At 39.3% G+C, this 24,974-nt stretch overlaps 1 protein-coding gene across 9 annotated transcripts in view; it reads right to left on the reverse strand.

Moving 5' to 3' along the window:
- Positions 1-24,974, reverse strand: part of Nrxn3 (neurexin 3) — a 1,468,922-nt gene that overhangs the window by 1,399,813 nt on the left and 44,135 nt on the right. For 7 of the 9 annotated variants that reach the window (XM_076848054.2, XM_076848052.2, XM_076848056.2 and 4 more), the window contains exon 3: positions 19,289-19,318. In XM_076848054.2, coding sequence (XP_076704169.1) covers positions 19,289-19,318 — 30 coding nt within the window. Of the gene's footprint in view, positions 1-16,497; positions 16,510-19,288; positions 19,319-24,974 lie in introns of all 9 variants that reach the window. The other 2 variants (XM_076848059.2, XM_076848057.2) reach the window with 1 other exon arrangement.

The following is a 24,974-nucleotide window of genomic DNA, read 5'->3' on the forward strand; positions in this document are numbered from 1 at the left end:
CCAAAATAAATGTGAAACTTGCTTTCAAGTAGACAAAAATACAATAAAATACTTTTGAGCAAAGGCTTTGGTTCATTTTATTTCTTAATATTTACTATACACAGTGTGTCTCAAATTTCCCTGATCATAAGAATAATTTAGAGCTGAAGCAAATATGGTTCTGAAACAGGTACTAATGTCTATCATTTCACAGTTTCCTGGGTGATTCTTATGAATTTTAGAAACATTATATTATTGTAACTCGGAAAGTTTTTATCTAAAATGAAATACAGGTCCATGAATATTATAGAGAAAAGAATAGGCAGAGACCTTCTAAGTCATAGAAAACATGGCAGCATTTGTGTGAGTGTGTTTGTGTGTGTATGTGTGTGTGTGTGTGTGTGTATGCTGAAGAAATCTAACAGGCACACACAAGATGATGCAAAAACAGAATACAACCCATCCATTGGGGTGGAGATGGACACTGTAGCCACCAACCTTCTTTCCTTTCCTCTCCTCCTGGGTACACAGGTAAGTTCCATTCTCCAACCACCTTTGCAATGGAATGGAATCATGTGAGTGCATCTGGCTATTAGTTAAGTAATGCACGATAATTCTTGGACTGACCCCTTAACTCAACCCCCCCCCCAAGCTCTCTTTCTTCTCATCTGGAAGATGACCACATAGAAGGACAATACTCTAGAAAATGAAAAAGCTACAGGATGGAAGGTGCCTGGAGCCTGAATGATTGTGTGGAGCAGAGACTCCCCATGATACCACCCAACAATCTGTACTGCAAATCGTGATGTGAGTGAAAAGCTGTTGGTAATATTAAACCACTATGATTTGGGAATTGTTTCTCCTAGCAGTGAGCTGACCCTGATCAATACACTTTAGCACTTCCTTATACCTCATGTTTTTTTCTATTTTTAACTTACTCTTCTGGATTTCAGAATGAAGTAAACAGATTAGGAAGAGAACAAGCCACCAGTAGCTGTCACTGCAATGTCAGCATATCACAACAGCATAAAAAATACAGGCCCAGAAGAAAAGTTTCATATTTTAAGTAGAATTTTGTACAAAGCCCAAGAGGAATATATATGTGTGTGTGTGTGTGTGTGTGTGTGTGTGTGTGTGTGTGAGAGAGAGAGAGAGAGAGAGAGAGAGAGAGAGAGAGACAGAATTCATTATATAGGGGTTTTCCTTTTACTATTTTGTGAGCTGTTCAAATATGACTGATTTTTATTCATTCTGCATATCCCCTGTGTTCAATGTCTGTTAAATTCAATTATATGTTATTGTTATTTTCAAGAGAGGAAGGAACATATTTACTTAAATTGTAATAAGAACCAGACATCCTGTTATGCACCTAGTATGTATTAGCTCATATACTTTTCGATTTTACCAAAAAAAGCACAATTATTTATAATGTTATCTGTAGTAATGATTAATGTGCATTAAGAATATAAGACTATGATTTTATTATAACATTTATTAATATTGTATTACCATAATCCCTATTTTACAGAAAGAAAGACTGAGGTTCAATAAAATTAAAGTGATGGTATGGTATGAAGTATCAGCTTAGCCTTTGGGGTCCAACAAAACTCAGTCTATCTTGGTTCTGCTACCAATTTTGTAACTTGTTTTGTAACCTAAGACCTGTTTCCTTGTTTGTAAAAATGAAGGTAATGTCATGCAACCATTATAGATTTCTTTAAAGTGATAAGAGTTTTAGGTTTGGTTTTTTAACATTGGTTTAGGTAGAGGAGGGATAGTAGGGAAACTTGATGATCATTTCAGACAAGATGAACCATTTCAGGGAAAGAAGAGGTGCTGGTTCTCTAAAACAAACTGTCAAGTCAGGACCCACAGAAGTAAATGCAAGTGCAGCCACTCTGCTCCAGGGAGAATAGACCTGTCTCTGTCCAGTAAATGGATGAAACAAAAGAAGGCATAAAAGCCTTCGTCTCCAGGTTGGCCAGAAAGGGCATAATGGATGTGAGAGAGAGTGAGCCTCTGAATCCTCAAATGTATTTTTTTCCTATTAATTTTGGAGGAAAGCTGACCAAAAACAGGAAAAGATCTAGGAAGTTGACAAAAATCATTATTCTCCACAAATTACTTTGACCTTGCCTAGGCAGTGACCTTCACACTACCACTGGTTTAATGGCATTTATTTCAACAAGAGCTGATTTCACTATTAAACAGAGATGCAGAGCGCAAGATAATACAACTAAATCGCTCTTGTAAATATTTAATATCATTGCCTTTCTTTTTTCCTTTTAACAAATCACTATCAAAGGCTAAGCACATAGTAGAAAACACATTTATTTATTCTCTCCTGGAAAAAAAGCTTAATGCTCATGCATTTTATCTATCTAGTTCTCCAAATGACTTTGACACTTGAGAGCCCTTATGATCAAAACAGTTTGAAGGAAAGCAGTTTTGCAACAATTTAAGAAGTGATTTCATGCAGTGATCAACATTCTCCAAAGTTGTCTCATGGAAGGATACTCAACGTAACCCAACGTAACCTGGCAGAACCCTGAAGGAGAAAATAATTTTTTAAAAGAAAACCAAAGAATGATATTAGCTTAAAGATAAATGCATTCTCAATTGAGAAAAATATGAGTTTTACTTTTAATCAAAAACCTCGTAAACAAAATAACAACCATACTTAATGAAAGAAAGTGGAAGAAACTATTCAGCAGTGGTTTTTAAAATCAGTACCCGGTGAATATTCTCACAGCACATCTTAACTGCACTCAACCTGCATCCGCTCTGTTTCAAGCTGTCAACATAGGACAGCAAACAGAAAACAAATGGGTAGAAAAGCTTTTTTAGAGTTGATTAGCATCACCATATTACTTCAGCCAAGACAAGACAATCAACAGGGCAAATCCATAAGAAATACAAAGCATCTGGAATAGTAATGCTACCAGCTTCACTCTTCTTGCTAAGGATTGTTTTGGCTATTCTCGGTCTCTTGTTTTTCCAGATGAATTTCATGATTGGTTTTTCTATTTCAATGAGGAATGTCATTGGGATTTTGATTGGGATTTCATTGAATCTGTATAGTGCTTTTAGTAGTATGGTCATCTTGACAATATTAATTCTGCCTATCCAAGAACAAGGTAAATCTTTCTATCTTCTAAGGTCTTTTTAAATTTCTTTCTTTAGCATTCTCTAGTTTTCATTATAGAGGTCTTTCACCTCTTTCGTTAAGTTGATTCCCAAGTTTTTTTTGTTTTTTTTTTTTTTTTGAGTCTATTGTAAATGGGGTGGTTTTCCTAGTTTCTCTTTCCTGAGGATTTGTCACTGATGTACAGAAATGCCTTTGACTTATGGGTGTTGATTTTATGTCCTGTTACTTTGCTGAATTCATTTATTAGTTCTAGAAGATTTTTAGAAGAATTTTTTGGGTCTTCTGGGTATAGAATCATATCATTGGAAAATAGTGATAATTTGAGTTCTTCTTTTTCTATCCATATCCCTTTAATTTCTTTCATCTAATTGCTTTGACTAAAGTTTCAAGAACTATGTTAAATAGAAGTGGTGAAAGAGGGCACCCCTGTCTTTTTCCAGTTTTTAGAGGGAATGCTTTCAACTTTTCTCCATTTAGAATGATGTTGGCCTGAGGATTAGCATAGATAGCTTTTATGATGTTGAGATATGTTCCTGGTATCCCTAGTTTTTCTAGTGTTTTGAACATGAAGGGTGCTGTATTTTGTCAAAGGCCTTCTTTTCATCTATTGAGATGATCATATGATTTTTATCTTTGAGTCTACTGATGTGATGAATTACATTTATTGATTTTCATATGTTGAACCAACCTTGCATCCCTGGGATGAATGCCACTTGTTCATGGTGCACTATCTTTTTGGTATGTTTCTCTATTCAATTTGCCAGAATTTTATTGAGAATTTTGCTTCTATATTCATTTGAGATATTTGTCTGAAGTAATCTTTCTTTGATGTGTCTTTGTCTGGTTTTTGAATCAGGGTGATATTGGTCTCATAGAAGAAAAAACATCATGATATTGGCACCAAAACAGACTTGTAGACCAGTGGTACAGAATAGAAGACACAGAGACAAACCCACATAATTATAGTTATTTCATATTAGACAAAGGTGCCAAAAACGTATATTGGAGGAAAAGATAGCCTCTTCAACAAATGATGCTGAGAAAACTGGAAATCCATATGTAACAAAATAAAATTAAATCTCTATATCTCACTACGCACAAAACTCAAAGTGGATCAAGGCCCTAGGAATTAAACAAGAGACCCTGCATCTAATAGAAGAAACACTAGACCAAAATCTCCATCACATTGGATTAGGCCCCAACTTCCTTAACAAGAATCCTATAGCAAAGAATTAAAATCAAGGATCAATAAATGGGATGGATTCAAACTAAAAAGCTTCTTCTCAGCAAAAGAAACAATCAATGAGGTGAATAGAGAACCTATAGAGTGGGAGCAAATCTTTACCACAAGCACATCAGATAGAGCACTAATCTCTAGAATATATAAAGCACTCAAAAACCTTAACACCAAAAAAATACATATATATCCCAATCAACAAATGGGCCAAGGAACTGAACAGACACTTCCCAGAAGAGGATATACAATCAATCAACAAATATATGAAAAAAAAAGTTCAACATCTCTAGAAATTATATAAATGCAAATCAAAACTACTCTAAGACTTCATCTCACTCCAGTCAGAATGGCAGCTTTCAAGAACACAAACAATCAGTGTTGGCAAGGACATGGGGGGAAAGCACACTCATACATTGCTGGCGGGACTGCAAATTGTTTCAGCCAATCTGGAAAGCAGTATGGAGATTCCTTGGAAAACTTGGAATGGAACCACCATTTGACCCAGCTATCCCACTCCTTAGTTTTTACCCAAAGGACTTAAAAATAGCATACTACAGGGACATAGTCATATCGATGTTTATAGCAGCACAATTCATAATAGCTAAATTGCGGAACCAACCCAGATACCCTTCAGTAGATGACTGGGTAGGGAAACTTTGGTATATATATATACAATGGAATATTACTTAGCATTAAAAGAGAATAAAATCATGGCATTTGCAGGCAAGTGGGTGGAGCTGGAGAATATAATGCTAAGTAAAGTAAGCCAATTGCAAAAAACCAAAGGCCAAATGTTTTCTTTGATATGAAATTGCTGACTCATAATGGCAATGGGAGGGGAGCATGGGAAGAATAGAAGAAATTTAGATAGGACAAAGGGGAGGGAGAGAAAGGGACGGGGCATGGGGGTAGGAAAGACAGTGGAATGAGTTAGACATCATAACCCTAAGTACATATATGAAGACACAAATGGCGTGAAAATACTTTGTGTACAACCCGTGATTTGAAAAATCGTGCTCTAGTGTGTAATATGAAATGAATTGCATTCTGCTATCATATATAACAAATTAGAATCAATAATTTAATAAATAAATAAATACAAAGCATCATGAAATCCTAGAAACTCAGAGTAGCTTACTGACAAATCTGAAAGGTGGAGTTGGACTAGTTCTCAGGCAGTCAAGAAATTTAAGAGACAACCTCACTGAGAAAGTCCATGTACTGATTTTTCCAGAATTTTTCTTAGGAGGCACTATTAATTATGGTCTCAGCAGTCTATGTGTGATCTTTAACAAATGCCACTCAACAGTGAAGATGATCAGGACTCAGTGGCCATTTGGTGGGAGAGGAAAGAAAACATATTGGGTAGGAGTCAGAAGTCTGGTCCAAATACCAACAGTATTACAAATTATCAGTGTGACAAACGTGTCACTCATGCCCTCTCAGCATATGTTTTATCATCCACAAAATCACAGTGGGATGGACTAAAGGAATTCTAAGTTCCCATTGAGCTCTGAAATTATATGCTTCTAAGATCTGAGGAAGCAAATCAGCATTTTTTTAAAGTAACTGTTAGTCAAATGTTTTTGTCTTCTCCATGGCTCATAGAGCTCCATCAAGCATATAAGGGAATCACACAGCTCTTTCTGTGCACAAAAAGAGCAAACACATCTATCAAAGACCCAAGAAGAAACAGGTTTTATCAGGGGGTTGGTTTTGTTTTGTTTTGGGATTTTTTGTTGTGGTGGTTGTGGTGATGGTGGTGTTGTTTTGTTGTTTTGTTTTGTGGGGAGAGCTCTAAAGGAAGAGGCCCCAATGGTAATCTCTTGCCATGGAGATGTCCACAAATCTCCTATTGAAAGCATAATGGCGGGGTGTCACTGTAAGAATGGGGCTGACCATGGTGCTGAAATTGAAAGCAGAATAGGGGGCCATGGTAAGAGTGGGGCTGTCCATGGTCCTGAATTCTATGCTGACATTACTAGTTCAGTGATTCCCACTGCCCAATTCAATTATTTACTGGGTACTGTCTATGGTAAAGCACGTACTGTCAGACAAAATGGACATACCATAAAGAATAAAACCAGATCCTGCCTCTGATTTTGTGGAGCTAATATTCTCATAGACTAATTCTTTAACACTGCACAGTGCTATTTTAATATGTGTGACACCTTAATCTCTATTGTATCAACTGTAACCCACAACAAATCCACCAGGTAGGCCTTTCATAACTAAAGACATGGTCAGTTAAAAAAGACTGAATAATATGCTTCAAGTTTCCAGACCTAATTAGTGATGTGGAAATTGACAAGATAAATTTATAATGATAATTAATGTTTGTTAATGTTTGACTACTAAACTAATGCTTATTTATGTTACAACCAAGCTCAAAAATAAGCCTTTTATATATTTGGTTTAACAGACCCTCCAGGCAGTTCTGTGAAGTGGGTAATATTATTGTTCTCATTGTTTCATTAGAATAATGCAGCTTAACAAGGTTACATAGCTTGTAAATGTCAAACACTAACATTGGTGCTCTACTCCTCCATATATTCTTTCCAAGCATCCTGGACTAGTTCACCACATCTAAGTGCTCTTTTTACTCCATAGACTTATTCACACCTCATTATCTGGTGTTCCAGGTTCAGTTGCCACACAGATTAGTTTATATCTCAGAAACTCACCCTTACCCATCACAACCTTGGCAAAAGCATTTGCAAAACCCTGTTACTGGTCACGTGGGGACACAGGGGATGGACTGCATACGTGTATCAGAATACTACACCTCCATGGCCAGATAAGCAGCCCCAGGCAAATGATCTAATACAGGTGAAACAATGGCAGCCACTTCACAGTGAAGACAGCCCCAAAATAGGACGAAGTCCTCAACTGTGAACCAACAGAGCCCACAAGTGATTTCTAAACAAAGATGAGTAATTCTTAGCAGAAAGCAGTTTTTTTCACCTACATGTTCACTGTCTGGAAAATAAAAAGCCATCCATAGCCAAATTCTCAGAGCTATAGGATAAATGACCTTAGAGAAACAGTGGAGAAATAACCATGATGACTATCAACCTGCTCCAAATTTCAAAGCAAGTAACACTATACAAAGTTCCTAGTCATTCTCTCCTCTCATGCTGACATCAGCCCTTCCTAGAGTTAAGCAGGCCATTATCACAAGCATTGTTTACACACACTCTATGGATATCCATTTAAGTACTTAGGTAATACAACTGGAAGTGTTTAACAAGACTAGTGTCTAAAACTGCAGTTGTTTTAACATCTGTGTTACGCATTTTATCAGGACGCAGTCATTTCCCCCAGTGAAACAAACTCATCCCAAAAAAAAAAAAAAAAAGAAAAGAAAGAAAGAAAAAACTATTCCCAATCAAAACAGCAAATATAGTTGAAAGCATTCTTGAGTGAAGTCTATCTAAAAGTTTCCTTCAAATTCTAGTAGCATTAAGGCTTAATATTAGACTTGGAAGGAACTTTAGAATTATCTCATCCAAAGTTTTTCAACTGAACACTAGTTTTAATCCTACCTATTCTTGTCCAAAATAAAAATTACTGAAAATGATTTCATGTCAAATAAATTTGGGTAGCTTTGAAAGGTACATTTTCCTTCCTGGAGATTCATAGCTTGCATTATCATAACAAAGGCCCTGAGAAGCTCCGCAGTCAGAAACCTGCTTAAATGTGTTTAAACCTATGTCTTCAGAACTTAATTTTCCCAGTATGTATTTTGTTCTTGAAACGTTTGCATTTCTCAAAATTCTTTCAGAAGATGGCAATCTGACTGAATGTACTATATAATGACAGGTCCTGAGAGATGACATCAATTCCCCAAATTCATATGTACCCATATTTTTTCATGGTGCTGTTTTTAAATCAGATGATGCAGTAGTTTTAAAGAAATATAATATTTAACACTAATTCAGTTAATAATGAAATAATTAGGTTCAATAAGTTAAGGCTTAATAAACAAATGGCTAGTATTGGATTGACTTCCACAGCCCCCCCCCACCAATTATATAACACATGACTTATTATAGGTATGACATTCAACTACAAGACTCATATTATCATGTTCACATTTGCAGACATATACAATAATAAGAGACTGTGGTTCTCGATGTGTATTTTAAGCCATTTTAGCAATTTTTAACAATAAGGCACAAACTGATTGGAATAACAAGTTCAGTCTAAATATTTCAAGAAAATGGGTTGAAAATGTTCTTCATTTGTTTATTGTTTGCTACAAATTTTATTGTGTTTGGGGAGAAGCGTAACATACATACACACACACACACACACACACACACACACATGCAATAGTATTTGAGGGTTGAGATTTATTTTTGAATAGTATCAAGCTAAAGTACTGACTCTCATTTCAATAATGGATCTGCAGGCATTTGCAAGGCATAGTCATTAGCTTATCTTTAAGTAAATATTTTGATTGTCAGACAGCTCGTTGCAAACAAGGTTCTTTTCCAAACATTCACTCCTGATGCATCCAAACCCACTTGCACATCATTCATTTAATAATCCGTGCCTGTGCTAAAACATCAAATCATCCCAAGGAAGTCAAAGTACAGGAAAAAAGCATGCTTTGCAAGCTTTGCATTTAAAAGGACTCCAGATTATGGGGGACTGGGTTCTCTTTCAGTTCTGTGGTCTTTGCTTCTGCTTCATTACCATAAAGCTTAGGAAATGAGCTATTACACACCATCATCCCCTCTAACTGCTATCACAGAAAATCACACACTCACAAAACAGCATTAATTGTCAGAATTAGCAACCATTTAAAAGGCAGCTGTTCTTTCACTCTTAAATAGGCTCCAAATTTCAGATTTTCTGTCTGTATTGGTCGCTCAATCTATTACTCTTACACACACACTTGTACACACAACGGATCCTTAGTCAAATGATTTTTTTAAAAAAAAAATAGATATCTATATTCAAAAAAAACACAAGGAAATATTTTTATTAAGCAACATTTTCACTTCAGTACTTGCCATTATTGTTATAATCGGCTGGAAGGCTTCCAACCTGCACAGAAGCACTTTTCAAAGCTCCAGGTGGAAGGGCTCTGTTTGTGTAGGTTGGGGGGGGGGGCGGGGGAAAGAGCAGTATCTCTTTAAGAGTCAACAGTAAATTAACTTGCCCAAAAGACTGAAATAATTAGCAGTTAGTAGCTTATTAAAAGGATGGCAAAGGCCAAGCTGCCATCTGGGATCTCCAGTTTCTTGTGATTGTTATTATGTCAAGATGTGCAAGTTACATTAGCTTTCATGTCACCGCGCCTGCCCTTACTTTACATGTAAATTTTAATGAAAGATGCGGCACTTTTCAAATCAGACGTCCATCAGAAAGTGTTATTAGTCTGATTTTTTACAAAGCATCTGGTCTTTCCACCTCTGCTGTTCTACTCAATACTAAGTGCCTTAGGGGGAAAAAAAAGAGAGAAAAACCCAATGATATCAATGAGATAGTCTCTTTGTGAAGAAGGAAACCTGAGCTTCATAAAAACAGCAGAACTCCCTCTCAAGAGGACAACATTTGTGCCTCTGTTTACACACAGGGAAGACCACAATGCCTCAGTTTCTCACAAGGTTAATCCTTCGTAATGAAAATGAAAGCAAGCTAGTGCCTGCCTATTGACTGTTACAGTCATGCACACAGTTTTGCAGAGAGAGAATAAACATACACAATAAAACTGAAGGGCAGAAAGTGGCACAACAGAAACTCATGGAGTGGTGCACACATTCCCCATCTCAGCCTGGACAATATTTACATGGGTATAAATAGGTTTAAGACCTCTGAGCTGTATGCTTAAGAACATGCCCTTTTAAATGTACTTTACATCACATATACTGCTCCCCCAGGAAAGATAATGAACAAATGAAAAATCCCTACCTGTTCATACAAGGCATATTCTCTTTTCTGATTCTAAAGGGTGGGTGATTTAACTGCCTAACAGTTTAACACCTAACAGTTTCCCTTTAAAATAAAAATTAAAAATACATTGAAAACCGTAATAAATTGAAAACAGAATGTATTCAAGCCTTTTTGTTTTAGAAGAGGTGGTTGTGTGAAAGTAGTTTTCAAATTTCCATTGACTGTCCCTGCAAAATGTCAGAGGGGCCCTGGGTATTCAGTACCTAGTAGCTTGTTGGGTCTCCATCAATATTTGCAAAATGCTAAATAAACATTGCTTTTCTAAAGCTAAAGCAAAGACTGCTAAATTCAGATCTATAGCACCCTGGAATCTATTATTTTCATTATACCTACAAATGGAAGCTACATATGCAAACATAATATGCCAGCACAAACCTATTAATATATATTTGGAGAAACTGCACCTATATCCAGATACACAGACACCACCCTGCATACCTGAGAATCAGACCACAGCACATACAAGCCTAAGCACAGAAGGAAATGTCCTATGCTTGTTCTCTTATGAAATATTTTTCACCAGGCAACTCTTTTAGATCTTTATAAATGAAATGCATCATAAAGATAATATAATTTGATTCACAACATCCTTTACCTACAGGTTCTATCAAAGTCAAATTTGCATGTGTGTGCACATAAACTGACAGTTAAAAATTATGTATCCCTTAGGATTAAACAACTTGATTCAATAAGCAAAGATCTATATAAAGTAGATTACTCTTCATACCTTGGAGGAAAAAGTGCTTTATGATACATATACACAGACATAAAATCAGTCAGTAATCAATAGATCCAAATTGTTAATTGAAGCGGAAGAAACAGACATGTTGCTGAGAAATCTGTGAAATTCTTTTATGCAACTGTCAACTGAAATTTAATGAAAACATTCCATTGATACCTTATAGATTTTTAATAAATAAATCTACTGTTCACATTTATAGTTTTTAAATGTTCCAAAGAACAACTGTACAAAAAATGTCTTCAGTGTCCAATGAAATTTTCTACTTGAAAAGAAGAAAAACAACTTTTCATAGTTTTAAGCACCATTTTAAAGACATCACTGCCAAAATCAGAGAGTTGCTCAAATTAGGCAATTTACTTTTTTATGTTTAAAATAAATCTATTTTCCCCAAAGACTTTCAAAACATTAAAAGAAGTGGGGGAAAACATGAAAACAGGCTTCTTCAAAAAACAAAGTGATTTTATTCCTTGTCAAGAGGACAAATCAGTGGTGGGTGAGAAACAGATGAGACGAGATGGAAATGTAATATTGCTCCTATTTTATTATAATTAGATATTTATAGAGCACAGATGAGTTTATTTTCATAATTAGTAGCTGGCAATGCATTTACTAATTTGCATAAATAGTTGGCTATCAGGCAGTAAGTTAGTTGCAGGGCTCTCAAGTCCTAGAAGTGACAAGAGGGACTCAACTCCTCAAATCAGCTTCCTTGACGTTATTACCAGCAAAATACAATCTACGTGAAATCATGTTCCAGTTCATGTAGCTTGATTATCGATTCCCAGTTTGGCCAATGTTGATAGGTTCAGTATTAGAAGGCCAGTGATCAAATCCACATAGGAAACACACACATAAATCCAAAGGGGCCTTTAGATCCTAATGGACTAGTTTACATTGTAGGATCAACTATCTAGTTCAGTAATCAAAGTTATCTGTAAAGGAAAAAGAATTAGGTGCCCCCTAGCCACCCTTCCTATGGCCAGTTGTTGGCAGCCCTTGAAGATGTCAGTTATCTCTTTTCCAGTCATTCTCAGCATGGCCCATCCCTTATGCTACATGTGCACGCTACTCACCAAAACCAGCTTCACCTGACACATGAATCAAGCTCTCTGGCAGTGTCACCAGGGGGAGGAAGGATTCCTGTACCCTGACTGATGCTGTGGGCCAGGAGAACATTAAGCACACTGCCAGTGACTTCCTGCCTTGATTGACAGCCAGTAAGAAATCTAGGAGAAACAGTTCACTCCACCTTCTACTCAAGCCAAAGGTCAAAAACTTGTGGCTCCTAGGCCAATTCACTTGGTATGCACCACACACACCTGTGTGTATGCTCCCACATACAAAAAGCGAACAGTGCCAAGAGCAAACCTTCATATGAAACACATTTTTGGCTTGTCTTGCTTGAGGCTTTGGTGACACTGGGACTGCATTCTTGCATAGCAGAGATAGCTGGAACAGAGTAGAGGCTGCAGGCTTCAACAGGATTTTTGTGTTCTGGTTTGCCACAGTCCCTACCAGCACTTATTGTTTCCCTCACCCTATGATTTCTTTTGCCCCTAGATATATTCCTTTGTGAACCTATTGGGTCCCTGTGGATATTTAGGTCTGCAACTCCTGCTCCAAGTTTAGTTAAAAAAAAAAAAAAGTGTTTGCTCACCTAACCCAGAAACGTACAATCCCCAAATGGACAAGAAAATGAGGAAAGAGGACAAAACACACTCTCGACCTTAAACAGAGCTGTCAAAATCGAGTCCAAGAGCTGACCAATGCTGCTAAAGAAGTCCTCTGTGCAGCCGTTTCTGTGTCAAGTCACACTATATTTTGGCCCCATGCTGCCCAATGGCATCCTGAAAGGCAGGTTAAACATCCTGCTCCGTTTTGTAAACTTCACAACCCTTTCTTCTCTGTTCTGTTTCATCACTCAGCTTTTAAATAGCAAAATCTGAGGTGTATTTATTCTTTTCTTTGACAGGCTCCTAAGAAGAAATCCAAGACCTTTCACCTTTCATTCTGGTGTAATCTATAACTATTTACCTCTGACACTTGTATCCACAAGACCAGAAGATGGCCTTTGTGAGCAAGGAACTGGACAACTATCTCCCTCCATGACCTTGGAACTCTTGGATCAGTCAGTGGAGATATTGAGGACAGTCAGAATAGAGAAAGGTGAATGAGTAGAGGAACCCCACTAACATCATTACTGCCCAAAATATCAAATCCTGTCCACCTATCCACCTCCTGTATATCTAAAACCAATTATTTAGTTTAGCTAAACATTATTCAATTCTTTGAGCATTTATCAAGTATAACTTTGGACCAAATACTGAGCCCATGCAGTACAGGTTACATCGATGGATAAGACATAGCCTCCATTCTTTGGGGTGGGAGAAATTATGACTGAAACACATGAACACACCTGGTATAAGGCAAATTTACTGAAGGTCTCTGAAAACAAAAGTCCAAAGTCTAGAAGAGCCAGGAGACTTGGACCTCCAAAGATGACGAGGGAGAAGAAAGTTCAAGAATATTTAAACAAGAGTAGACTTTGAGCAAAATCCCAAAACAGACAACAGTGGAGCTCCATGCAGGGGGGAGTTGAGGGCTTCAGGAGACTGGTTCACTGGCAAGAATGATAGTAGGGAGTAGGTAATGGCATTGGAAACATAACGCAGAGAAGGCACCTTAACAATTACACAAAGAGAAACCACCAGAAACTTTTGAGCAGATGAGCTACATGATCCGATTTAATTTTAATTTTGTTTTTATTTCACTTTTAGGAAGATAGACTGACAGCGGGATAAGAACGATTAGAGATTTTTAGTCCCTTCCACATGTAACACACTAGGATAGACACATCTGGACATTAACAAATAAATATGTTTGTCTTCAACATACCTGCATCCCAGGAGAGAGGGATAGTTCAATTCCCAAATCACTTTAATATAAGATATTAGCTACATGGTGGGAGGGCTCAATTCTGCATGTAACATATAATACAGCATCAAGCAATAAATGAATTTTATGTATGATTCCAGTGGACGGAAATAAAGGGGAGGAGAGGCTGACCTAGAGGAGAAAATGAACAAGAAAAGCCAGAACATAAGGAAAGTCCAGTAAGGAGATGGCTAAACCTGCACCCTGTTGGGTGGACATCAGAGTTCACACAGTTCCCAGGTACAGGACGAATTGGAAGCAAAGAGCAGCAGGGAGTCTAGCAGGATAGGGCAACAACCCATCAGGGGATGACCAAGAACTCAACTAAGGTGTCAACAGTAGAGATGTAAAAGACAAGCCAGAGGAGAATTTCAACAAGCTTTCAACTGATTGCCTAGGACTAGGAAGCATCAGGAAGGAACACAGAAAGTAATTCCCAGGTTTCAAGCCGGGGTGATACAGAGAATGGGGCTCCAATAACAAGAATAGGGACATCACACAAGGAAGCTGACTTGTGGACAAATGATACAAAGGTTGACTTTGGACATAGAGGTGACAGCACTAGGTGACACTTATATGAACATGTGTTATAGAAAATGCAAGGTGGCAGACTGGAACTTAAGATGGATTGGTGCCCAGGAGGTAGTTAGGAAGCAGGTACATGGACATTACCCTTGGATCCAAGAGATGCAGTGTAGAGATGTGGTTAGGGGCTCAGATTCCAGGTTGGATTCTCTCTTAGTAGCCACCTGACTTAAGTGACTTAACTCTTGGGCCTTGTTATCCTTGTTCATAAAAAAAGAATAATGCCACCACTCACCTCCTAGAAGAGCTAAGAATATTAAGTGTGATAAGGAACATAAAACCCATAACACAGTAACTGGTGCACAGGAGCACTCCATGTGATAGCAACTACTAGGCATGGTAACAGCAAAGACCCAGAGACAACAAGTAAGATCCACGGAAAACCTAAAAACACTTACTATAGGGGGCTGGGGGTAAAGAGACTCTAATGTACTGCAGAAGCCAACTGCAGATGGTACAAGTGACCAATGCTATGTGTTTCAGAGAGGCTGAGCCCTGGGAAGATTGGTGGCTTGTTCCATTATATCATTGGCAGCCTTAGAGTGAGCCATACCAGTAGAGAGGGGGAGGTCCAGCCAGACATACCCCTCTAATCTATATTACTCTCCCTCTTCCCCTTTCCCATCCACCCAGCAATGGGGTAAGGGTGCCTCGAGATGATTTCTGGGAATGAACCCACTTGGGCTTGGCAAAAGGAACAGGCAATCAGCCAGCCCCTACGTAGAAAAGACTGAACTGCTTCCAAGGCAGCCATACAGAACCTTTTTTTTTTTTTAATCAAATCTGGAAAAGCACAAAACTCAAATGAGAGATGGCCAGTGTACACATCGAGCCCTCAAATTTTCAAGAATGTCAGCCCCTTCTCTCCGCCACATTCTCATGCCAGACTTCATATCTCCTATCTTGCTATTTGCCAATTTTTGAAGGAAGCAGCTGCACACAGCTTCACCAAGATAGGGGCTGGAGAGTTAGGAAGGAAGAGGGATGGCTGGATGCAGATACATATTTATAATTTATCAATTAACCTCTCCCTTCACTCCCGAACAGCTAATCCAATTTGAGCTGGCAAGCCAGGTTCTCTGGGCTCAAATCTCTGACAGCTCTAGTTAGGAATGGATGAGTGAGCTGTGCTACCCAAAGGTATGACGCGCTGAACAGCATGTCAGAGCTCCACAGCAAGCCCACCCGCTCAGTGCTGCTCCTTTTCCCTGCCCACCTGGCAAAGGCTGACTTTGTATACTAAAATTCTCCTTCCTCCTTACAATGTAATGCATTCATATTCCTAGATTCTTCCACACACCCTAGTCCCATCCTTCTTAGCCTATCGGCTGCCATCAAAAAAATTCTAACTCTCACATAATACAGGGAATACAACAGCAGAGGAAAAATAGTGCAATAAACAAGTAATCCCCAAATTCCACCCTAAATAAAAATTCAGGCAAGTTGCCAATCCTCTATTCTTTCTCATGGATCATTCTTCCTTCACCAATGTTACCCCCCAATTTGGTTATTCCTAAATAATGGCAACAATAGCTCACCAATTCACACCTCCCCTGATCTCTCAATATGCTTTGCTCCTTAGAGGGGATCTTAGAATGCCCTCCATACTGCATGAACATTTCCAGAACCGCACCACCCCATTCCTGCTAGAACCAATTTGACATCATACATAAGGTTCATCCTGGATTTAGAGGGAAGCAAGCTAACTCAATCACCTCCAAGCACTGAATACCAAGTGCAGCAAAGTTAAATGGCAGCATTGGCTTTTTTTTTTTTTAATGTTGTTGTTAAAAGCACTAGATTCTAATCTGGACTGTATTCATCAGAATCGACAATTCCCCTTGTATACACCAATAATTCAGAAGACAGATTGATCGTTGTAATGATAAAAAATAAAGTGACCTCTACCTTTACTTCTACCTACAGAAATGAAGTAGAAGGTCCAGTTAAGAGAAGAAGCAGGGTGTCCACCATAGACGGCGAGAGAGAGTAAAAGAAAGGAAAGTCACATCAGCACATGGCAGACCCACACAGAGACAGAACACACATAACAGATCTACCACAGACAGCAAAGGCAGTAGCATGGCAACATCCCCAGAAGGCAGCACAAAACTAACGCACAATGGGAAGCTCAAACAAGCAGTAAACATTGACAGCAAGGCTGCTTCCATTGTACGTAAGCTTCATCCCATTCATTTCTTCTTAGTCCCATCCTCAGGAACATGACAGTCTGCATGCAAGAGCACTGCACAGCTACATGTATGTGAAATTGCACACACTTAATGGATTTAATGATGATTAGGGAACATCTCAGAGAAGCAAGGTTCTCTTATATTTTGCCAGCATTAATATGGTCATGAGAACCAAGAGTATAACATACATGTACAGGTGATGCACATATAGCAAACGTAAATATTCACACACATATTCAAAGACATCAAAAACAAATTCTGGAGATCGAGTGGGAGCCAGACAGAAGTCACTTTCATGGGAAGGAATACAGAGAAGGTAAGGAGTATCAGTAGAAAGAAGAGGGTTAGCATTAGGGTCATTATCAGAGGGTGAGAATGGACAAGGAGTTGGGGAATGGAAAGGAGAGGAAGAAGAGTGCAGTCAAAGGATCCTATTAAAAAAAAGATTATGCTGCAAGTGGCAACTTAACATCTTAGGGACACCAGTCACCCAGAAGAATTCTGCATCCTTTCTTGAAAACATCTCTAAAGAGGCATTTGTCACATTCGTGTTTGAAATCATTTCTTTCTCTTTTTCTAGAAGGTAATTCATTTCTTCCCCTGGAGCATGGTTACTTTTGAATGCTCTACTAATATGCATTGGAGTACAAGATAAGGTATAAAAAATGGCTCTCTAAAAACTTTTCATGCCAATATTGGGATTTAGCCTTCCTGTGCTGCATCAGTGTGTCTGGAAAGAGCTAAATCAAGATCAAGGAAGTCCCCATTGGCCCATCCCATCTGCCATACTTTGCTCTATGACCTCAGCCATCTGATGCACTTGATACTCCAAGCCACTGTACAAGCTGGGAGAACTGAAGGGCAACCAGGAGCATAAGACTAGAGAACACAAAAGGAGCCACTGTCATCAGGACTCTGAGGGCCTGCTCTTTGGGGTATTACTAGTCACCAAAGTTGGGCCATCCAATTTCAGCAATTTGTAGAACTCAGTTCCTTTCTCCTCTTAGAGAAGTGTGTAATACTTACCAATATCCAGACACTAGGTGGACAGGAAGAACATGCCCTCACACCCACTTCATAGCTACTTGCCATTTGAACCTGCATTCCTCACTCCCACAACAACGAAAGACAGGCTGCATCCCAGCCTCTTCCAGAGCCAAGGCTAAAACTGGGGGACTCATCTCACCCCTCTCTTTGATATTTGCTCTCTACCAATCCATCTCTTCATTGCAATTTCTGGAGATCACATCATGGACCTCAGGTCTGGAGGATATACTTATATTAGAAAAATGGGCTTCCTCCTTAATCTGCTGTAATTCAGGATGCCCTTTACCTGTCCACCTCCACAGCTACCTGGACACCACAAACCGTCTTCTTCTAACCCTGGGTAGTTCCTTGATCTGATCATACTTCCCTTTATGGAAAAATATTCTGATGGAGCCAATGGAAGGGACCAGGGGAAGGGAAGTGCCACCAGTGCTGCCCTTCCCCCCTCAAAAGACCAAGAAAAGCAGGGATGTTTGGAAGTACCCATCCTTCTTTTCTTTAGTTCACCAAGAGAAGTGTGTGTATTTTGGGGGGAAAAAACAGACAATAAAAATTAAAGTGCAGTCTTTTGGTGACAGGGCAAGGCAGGTAGACCAATCTTGCAATCACCCCAACACTCGGAGGAAGCCCAATAGTAGCAATCGAACAATGAAAGAAAAGACAATTTTAAGTAGGATCAGTTCTCAAATCCTGACTTGGGCTGATAATGTGGAAAATTTTTATTTAGGAGAAAAACGCTTCATTCACAGCCCACCCCATGCTTAGCTGAGCTGAATTTCCTGCACAGTTCATTCCCTGCATATTTGAATATTTTAGGTTACAGATGCTGAATTTACAGATCTTTATATGCAGTTTTCTTCAGGGTGTATAATGAGTTAGAATTCTGCCATGAGGACATTAGCATGTTCTTTCAGTGATTTTTGCTTTTATATCAAACTGAAAACAGTCAAACCCTCAAGGGCTTCCTTTGACCAGGGAAGAATGTCATTAAGATGGGCAATGGAATGGAGGGCAAGACAAAAGCAAGCCTTTACCCAGAGTGAAACTCAGGGAGAAGACCAGCTCCTCTCCCCCAACCTGGGGCCCAGCCGGCCCGAGGAGGAGCAGGAGGAAGTTAACCGCCTGGTTGCTCTGAAATTAGCTCCGTTCACCCCCATTATCGACGGTCATGCCTTGTTTCATGCTTGCCTCTTGGAGGCAGCCCAGCAGGGCCAGTGCCCAGGATGACAAATGGCAGTGGAGAATGGAGAAGCCAGGGGAGAATGGGGGTGGGGCATCATGATGCATCAGGAAAGGTGCCCCTCACACACAGCAGGGTGGCCCTACTGCCATCCTGGTCCACAGCAGGAGGGACAGGCAGCTAACGGCCTGCCAGCAAGGAGGAGGCTCTGAGTGACCAGCCAGAGGCACAAAGGCAAGCAGTTCAGGCAGCTGCAGGACCACAGGCACAGAGCACCTACCTTGTTCACTCATCATGAGGTGGGAGAGGCCTGGAGGACGTAGAAGGAGGGAGAGAGAGGAGGAGGGGGAAAGGGAAGGAAAAAAGAAAGAAGACAACGTTAAAATCCCAAATGCAATGCCATCATAATTCTTGGGTGGCAAGAGGTGTGGTAAGGCACATGAACACACTCGGAGCATGCAACAAACCAGCACCCCAGCCTTCCTGCTTCGGGGCAGAAGGCTGGCTCTTACCCTCTCCAAGACAGTCTTTACGTCGTCAAACTGTAATGGGCCTAATAAGGCCAGCTTTCCTTTTACCATTGTTCTATACGATACATAGGATTTATGATAAATATGGTAAGATCAGGTGCCTGGGAAGGCAACTCACAACCCCAGGTAAAGTAGGTTTCTTCCTTTCTTTCAAATTACTTGGAATAGTAATACATGGTCACTGTAGAAACTCGAAGAAATTCAGACAAATAAAGAGGGGAAAAAAACAAGCATTTGAATTCCTACTATCCAAAGATTACCATCCACTCTTTTTTCTAATATAATGTTGTTTTCTGCATGAATTTAATCCTATTGAACACGCCAGATATGTACCTGCTTGCAAGAGATGCTCAGACAACCTAAAACCGATTCTCAGTATTACCATTTCTCCTAATGCTACCTTCTCTTATCATTTCCCAACTTTGCTCCATACCCTGTCCTCTACTTTTCCTCCACTTTTTGTTTGTTTGTTTGTTTGTTTTCCTAGAAAGTTCCACACACTTATCAGGAAGACCCAGTTCACCACTGAATAGGTTTAAAAAAAAATGTACAAAAAGTCTCAATAAACAAAAAACAGAATCTCTGGCCACATTCTTATGCAAGGTAAACAAGGTTACTAAGAACCCCTTCCTTCAGGGGAAGCATGAGCTCTGATAATTTTTTTTTAAAGATTCCCCACCATTAACCTACTATGCCAGTCATCTGCTCTTGAATTGCTTTTATTATTACTGGAGATGTTTCACCAAATCCAGATCACCCCAGAGAACCTTTACTTGCAGCAAAATTCAGGGATATAGGGGATTAATAAAGGAGGAAAAAAAAAACTCTGAAGTATGAAAATCTCTAAATGTTTTTGGAGATTACTAGAGATTTACAAAAGTAATCAGAGGCAAAATATAGGTCAAACAACTGACTTTTAAAAGATCAGAGATATATTAAATACATAGATACATGTGCCCCAAATGTCATGGAGTCTATTTTTTTAAACAAATTTCATTAAACCACAATCATATTGTAAATGCACAGTTCTGGCCTTCATTGCTGTAGGACTGGAATCAGTACTTACCGAAGAACAGAACCGTGCCAAAGCAAGTCATTGTAATGATTTGTTTTGTTAAAGAAAAATGAGTTTAATTTTTTTTTGAGGGGGGTGGGTAGTAAGATAGTAAGGAGAGAGGATGGGAAACCTTCACAGAAATAACTACAGTGCCTGATATTTCTGCACAGAGTCTCAGCCTTCAGCATCCCTATCAAGAGCACAGAGGGAAGGGATGAGGTCAGGCAGGTGCAGTGTCTGGAAAGGGGAATGTCCGAATTTAGTAGGTGACCATTCACAGGAGCTTGTCAGCTTTAAGAAATGGGAAAAGGAAAGATCCAAAAAAATTCCTAAGAGTAAAAGTGGGGTGTGTTGCTGTTGTTGTTGTTGGATTAAAAAGCAACCATTTTCTAGCTGAGATTAAAGATACATGGCAACTACAGGACAGTAAGTAGAAAAGAGCTGAAGAGTCTACTTGACCCAAACAAATATTTTTACAATTTTCCAAAATGAAGGATAAGCAAGACACTTGATAATAAGGGGTCCTCAGACCCTGGGGAAACCTCCCCAGTTGGGTTTCAACTTCTGTGTGTTTCACTAGTGACCTGTGAAATGCTTGGAAAAAAAAAAAAAGATGCTGGACTCCACACCAGACACAATGAATTTGAATCTTGGGGAGGAGTAGGAGCCAGAACTGAACGGTATATAAGTTGCCCAAGTGGTTCCCAAGGTCCCTGAAACTTGAGAGCTACCTCTTGGGAATGGCATATAAATCAAATTTTGGTAAATTAAATTGTATGATAAATTCACTAAGAGGAATTGGATATTTAATGGAACCCTGCAGTGGATCCTTTTGTGAAGGGAAGAATCCTTTTAAAATGCAAATAACCTACCACCTGTGTTTTTTAAATTCGAATATGTACTTATCAGTTTTATTAAACTACATATGTGCTCGCAGTATTGCCACTCAAGTAAAATGTTCATCTTCTTCGACTTATAAAAGCCTTAAATAGAAATATTAAACCAGGAAAGCAAACTTGAGCACCTAAATGCCAAAACTCTGGTTTTGCAGGCAATAAAGCAAATGGACAGGAGTTAAGTGTGACAGGAAATTGGATGGGGGAGGGGGTAGCCTGTGTAAGTATAACATGATTTGAGTTTTATTTTGCTCTTTGTGAAGGGAATTTTATTTCACTTTCAAGAGCTTTTACATCAATCTCTTTTCTTGTGTAACCCTATCCTCATGGCTTGCAGAGTTAAGAACTGGAAACCAAGAATTCCAGAGTATTCAGGTCTATTCTGAAATTCTATCTCCACCTGATCTTTCAAAACATCCCCAGTTGGTGCTAAAAAACCTCAGGTTTCTCAATAGTAAATAGAAAAACCAACAACCAATCAAGCAAGCAGTTCAAGTGCCTTCTTCATGCAAGGGCTGGTTGGGGATGGGTGGGAATGCAAGTAGGTATAATACAGCATCTGTAACTTCTAGGAGTTCAAAATCCAGCTGGAAAGAGATCTGTGTGTTTAGGGTTACACACACACACAAACACACACACACACACACACACACACACACACACACACGACATATACCAGCACCTCATGTGAAGCACAGGGATTAACAGTAAGGACCCCTGAAATAGATTTGAATTTCATCTCTGCTACTTTCTAGCTTGTAACCCTAGGAAAGTTCCTAAACTTTTCTTGGGCTTGGATTTTTTCCTATTTATAAAATATGGATAATATTGTCTACTTCATACATTGTTTTGAGGAGGAAATAAATAATGTAAATTTTATGTTCTGAAAGTGTACTAATGTGTGAGGCAAAATATTATAGTGCCTGACACACAGTAGGTGTTCTGTGTGTGCTTGGTGGTTGAGTGAGAAATGAATGGGGAATTGCTAAGTATCAAGGAACCAGACAATCAGGCAAAGAAGGACTAACAGGGGCATGCTGAGTGCTCAGAAAATAGGCCTTGGAAGATGCTTTAAGATTTAGAGAGTTGGTGAACAGTCCAGACAGCACCACCAGCTTCCAAGATCAAGAAGCACATTTATAAGAGCTTTCCTGTTTACCTTTTCAGAAATAACTAGGGTGGTACTAAGCACATGGAAGTGCTATCGATGATAAAGCAACAAACACATGCTATACAGAAAAAGGAATGAATATGTATAAAGAGCTCATATAAAGAAGGAGTGAAAGATTGTCCTAGGGATCAGAGTATGGAGGTCCAGTGTTTCAAGGTTAAGTGAGATGGACTTGATCTTGCAGCTGTTGGAAGAAATTGAGGGTTCATGGGCAAGAGCAGGATCCAGGAAAACTGATGTCCAGGAAGATTGCTTTTGCAATAAAATGGATAGGATGGATTAGATGGAAAGAGATGAAGGCAGAAAGATCAGTCATGGACAAAGGACCCAAATGAGTATCATGGCAGCAGGAAAGAAAAGGGGAAAAGAGGATTCTCTGGCTTTGATGATGGATGAGATACATCAGGGGAGGGATGGATGGGAGAGAGCAGGAAGCAAAGTCAGAAATAGGAAGGTGGGTGAGGTGGGATAGCAGGTGGATTAGGAGTGAGGACAGAGTGGGTTCTGTTTCAGGCATGATGAGCTGAAGAGAGAGAAGGATCACTCAAGCAAAAATGCCCAGTGAGAATTTAACACTGTAGAACTATGGAAAGAGAGGAACTCAGGATGAACATAAGGACTTAGCATAACCCCTTCATGGAAGAGAGTCAGCACCCTCGGGATAAAAAGTGAAAGAAAGACCCTCTGAGGAAAGGGTCTGCCGCTGAGTTGTAACCTGGGATGGAGGTGGGGTTACTGAGATTAGTAGAAGTTCATCTTTTTTCCACGTATACTTAACATTGAAATATAAAAAAAAAAAAATACTTTTTATTTTAAAAAGAAAATGAAACTCTATGACTTTGCAACATAAGTTTACAGAAAGTAATGTTCGAAGTATCTTAAAAACTGAGTAGGACATAATTAGCAAGAAAGGAAGGAGAATCTCTGCTGGATGTGTTCTGTGTGTGTTTGACAAGGAAGGAGTTAAAATGAAGATAGACCTTCCTGACAACCTCAGAAGCAGAGGGTCAAAATGCATGCACATCACCAGTGGCTCCCCAGGCCACACTGCCAGCCCTAGGACTATCACCTACCTGGTTTGAAGTTTGCATTTATTCTGGGACTGATATTTCAGGGCTGCCAAAAGATAAGGCTTGGGCTGGACTCAGGGCTCATGGAACCAAAAACATTTCTAAAACAATTTTGCCAGAAGCTCTAGATTTGAACAGATCCTCAACTATGACTCAAAAGTCAGATCCATAGAAGTTCACCTAAGAGTAGGTAGGAAACAGAAGCTGGGCTCAGATGACCTTTTGAGAGCCAAGCAATCATGAATTCTAGCAAGGCACAGTGGTGCATGCCTGTAATCGCAGCAGCTTGGGAGGCTAAGGCAGGAGGATCACAAGTTCAAAGCCAGCCTCAGCAAAAGTGAGGCACTAAGCAACTCAGTGAGACCTTGTCTCTAAATAAAATACAAAATAGGGCTGGAGATGTGGCTCAGTAGTTGAGTGCCCCTGAGTTCAATCCCCAGTACCCAATTAAAAAAAGAATTCTATCTGATGTCACACCTTGATAAAGTACCACCCTTGCTGGATCCAGGGTCCATTCTGGATCCCATCAGGGGTCTGATTCTTAAACCTTCCCTCCTCCCTTTCTATTGCTCTATTCCATCTTTCATGGTACACAGATTCCCAAAGTACAAACAGGAACAAGAGGAGAAAAAGATAAGACATGCAAAATCAAAATTGCCTTAGAACAGACTGCAAATCATATGTAAAATATATGCGAAATATATGTATGGCCCTCTAAACTATGTTACACCCTTCAGGAAAATCCCCATGGAGATAGCTGCTTTTGCAGCTTGGGAAAATGGAAATGGCTATGAAAGCAAACTCATTTGTAAGCAGCTGTGGCCATCATGAAGCCTGTCATGAGAATGACTAATATGGAGAATGGAAAGCATTTACTGAAGCAGGCTAGAAGACAACTCAGTGTTCAGGAACCTGGCCAGAAGCCCAAGGCCTCCGTCATTTAAGCTAATACTGTCTCCCCTCAAACCTGTGGTATTCCACCCACCTCTGAGGGTTTTCAATCTTTCCTTCCTTCGTTCACCCTGGCAGGGTAACTGGAGAAAGTATTTCAGGGAAGGAAGAAAAAAAAATTCAGAAAAATGAGTTATCTCTGCCAAGACTTTTATTTCATTCACTTTCAGGGTAACTTTTATCCCAGTGAAAAATCCACATATATAATCTCTTTTTTTTTTTTTCCATACCAAAGCAGAGACATTAAATGTCACTAATTGCTGCAAGTGCCAATGTTGAATTCTTAGGAAA

The sequence above is a fragment of the Callospermophilus lateralis genome, chromosome 3 (assembly GCF_048772815.1).
Source record: "Callospermophilus lateralis isolate mCalLat2 chromosome 3, mCalLat2.hap1, whole genome shotgun sequence".
NCBI lineage: Eukaryota > Metazoa > Chordata > Mammalia > Rodentia > Sciuridae > Callospermophilus > Callospermophilus lateralis.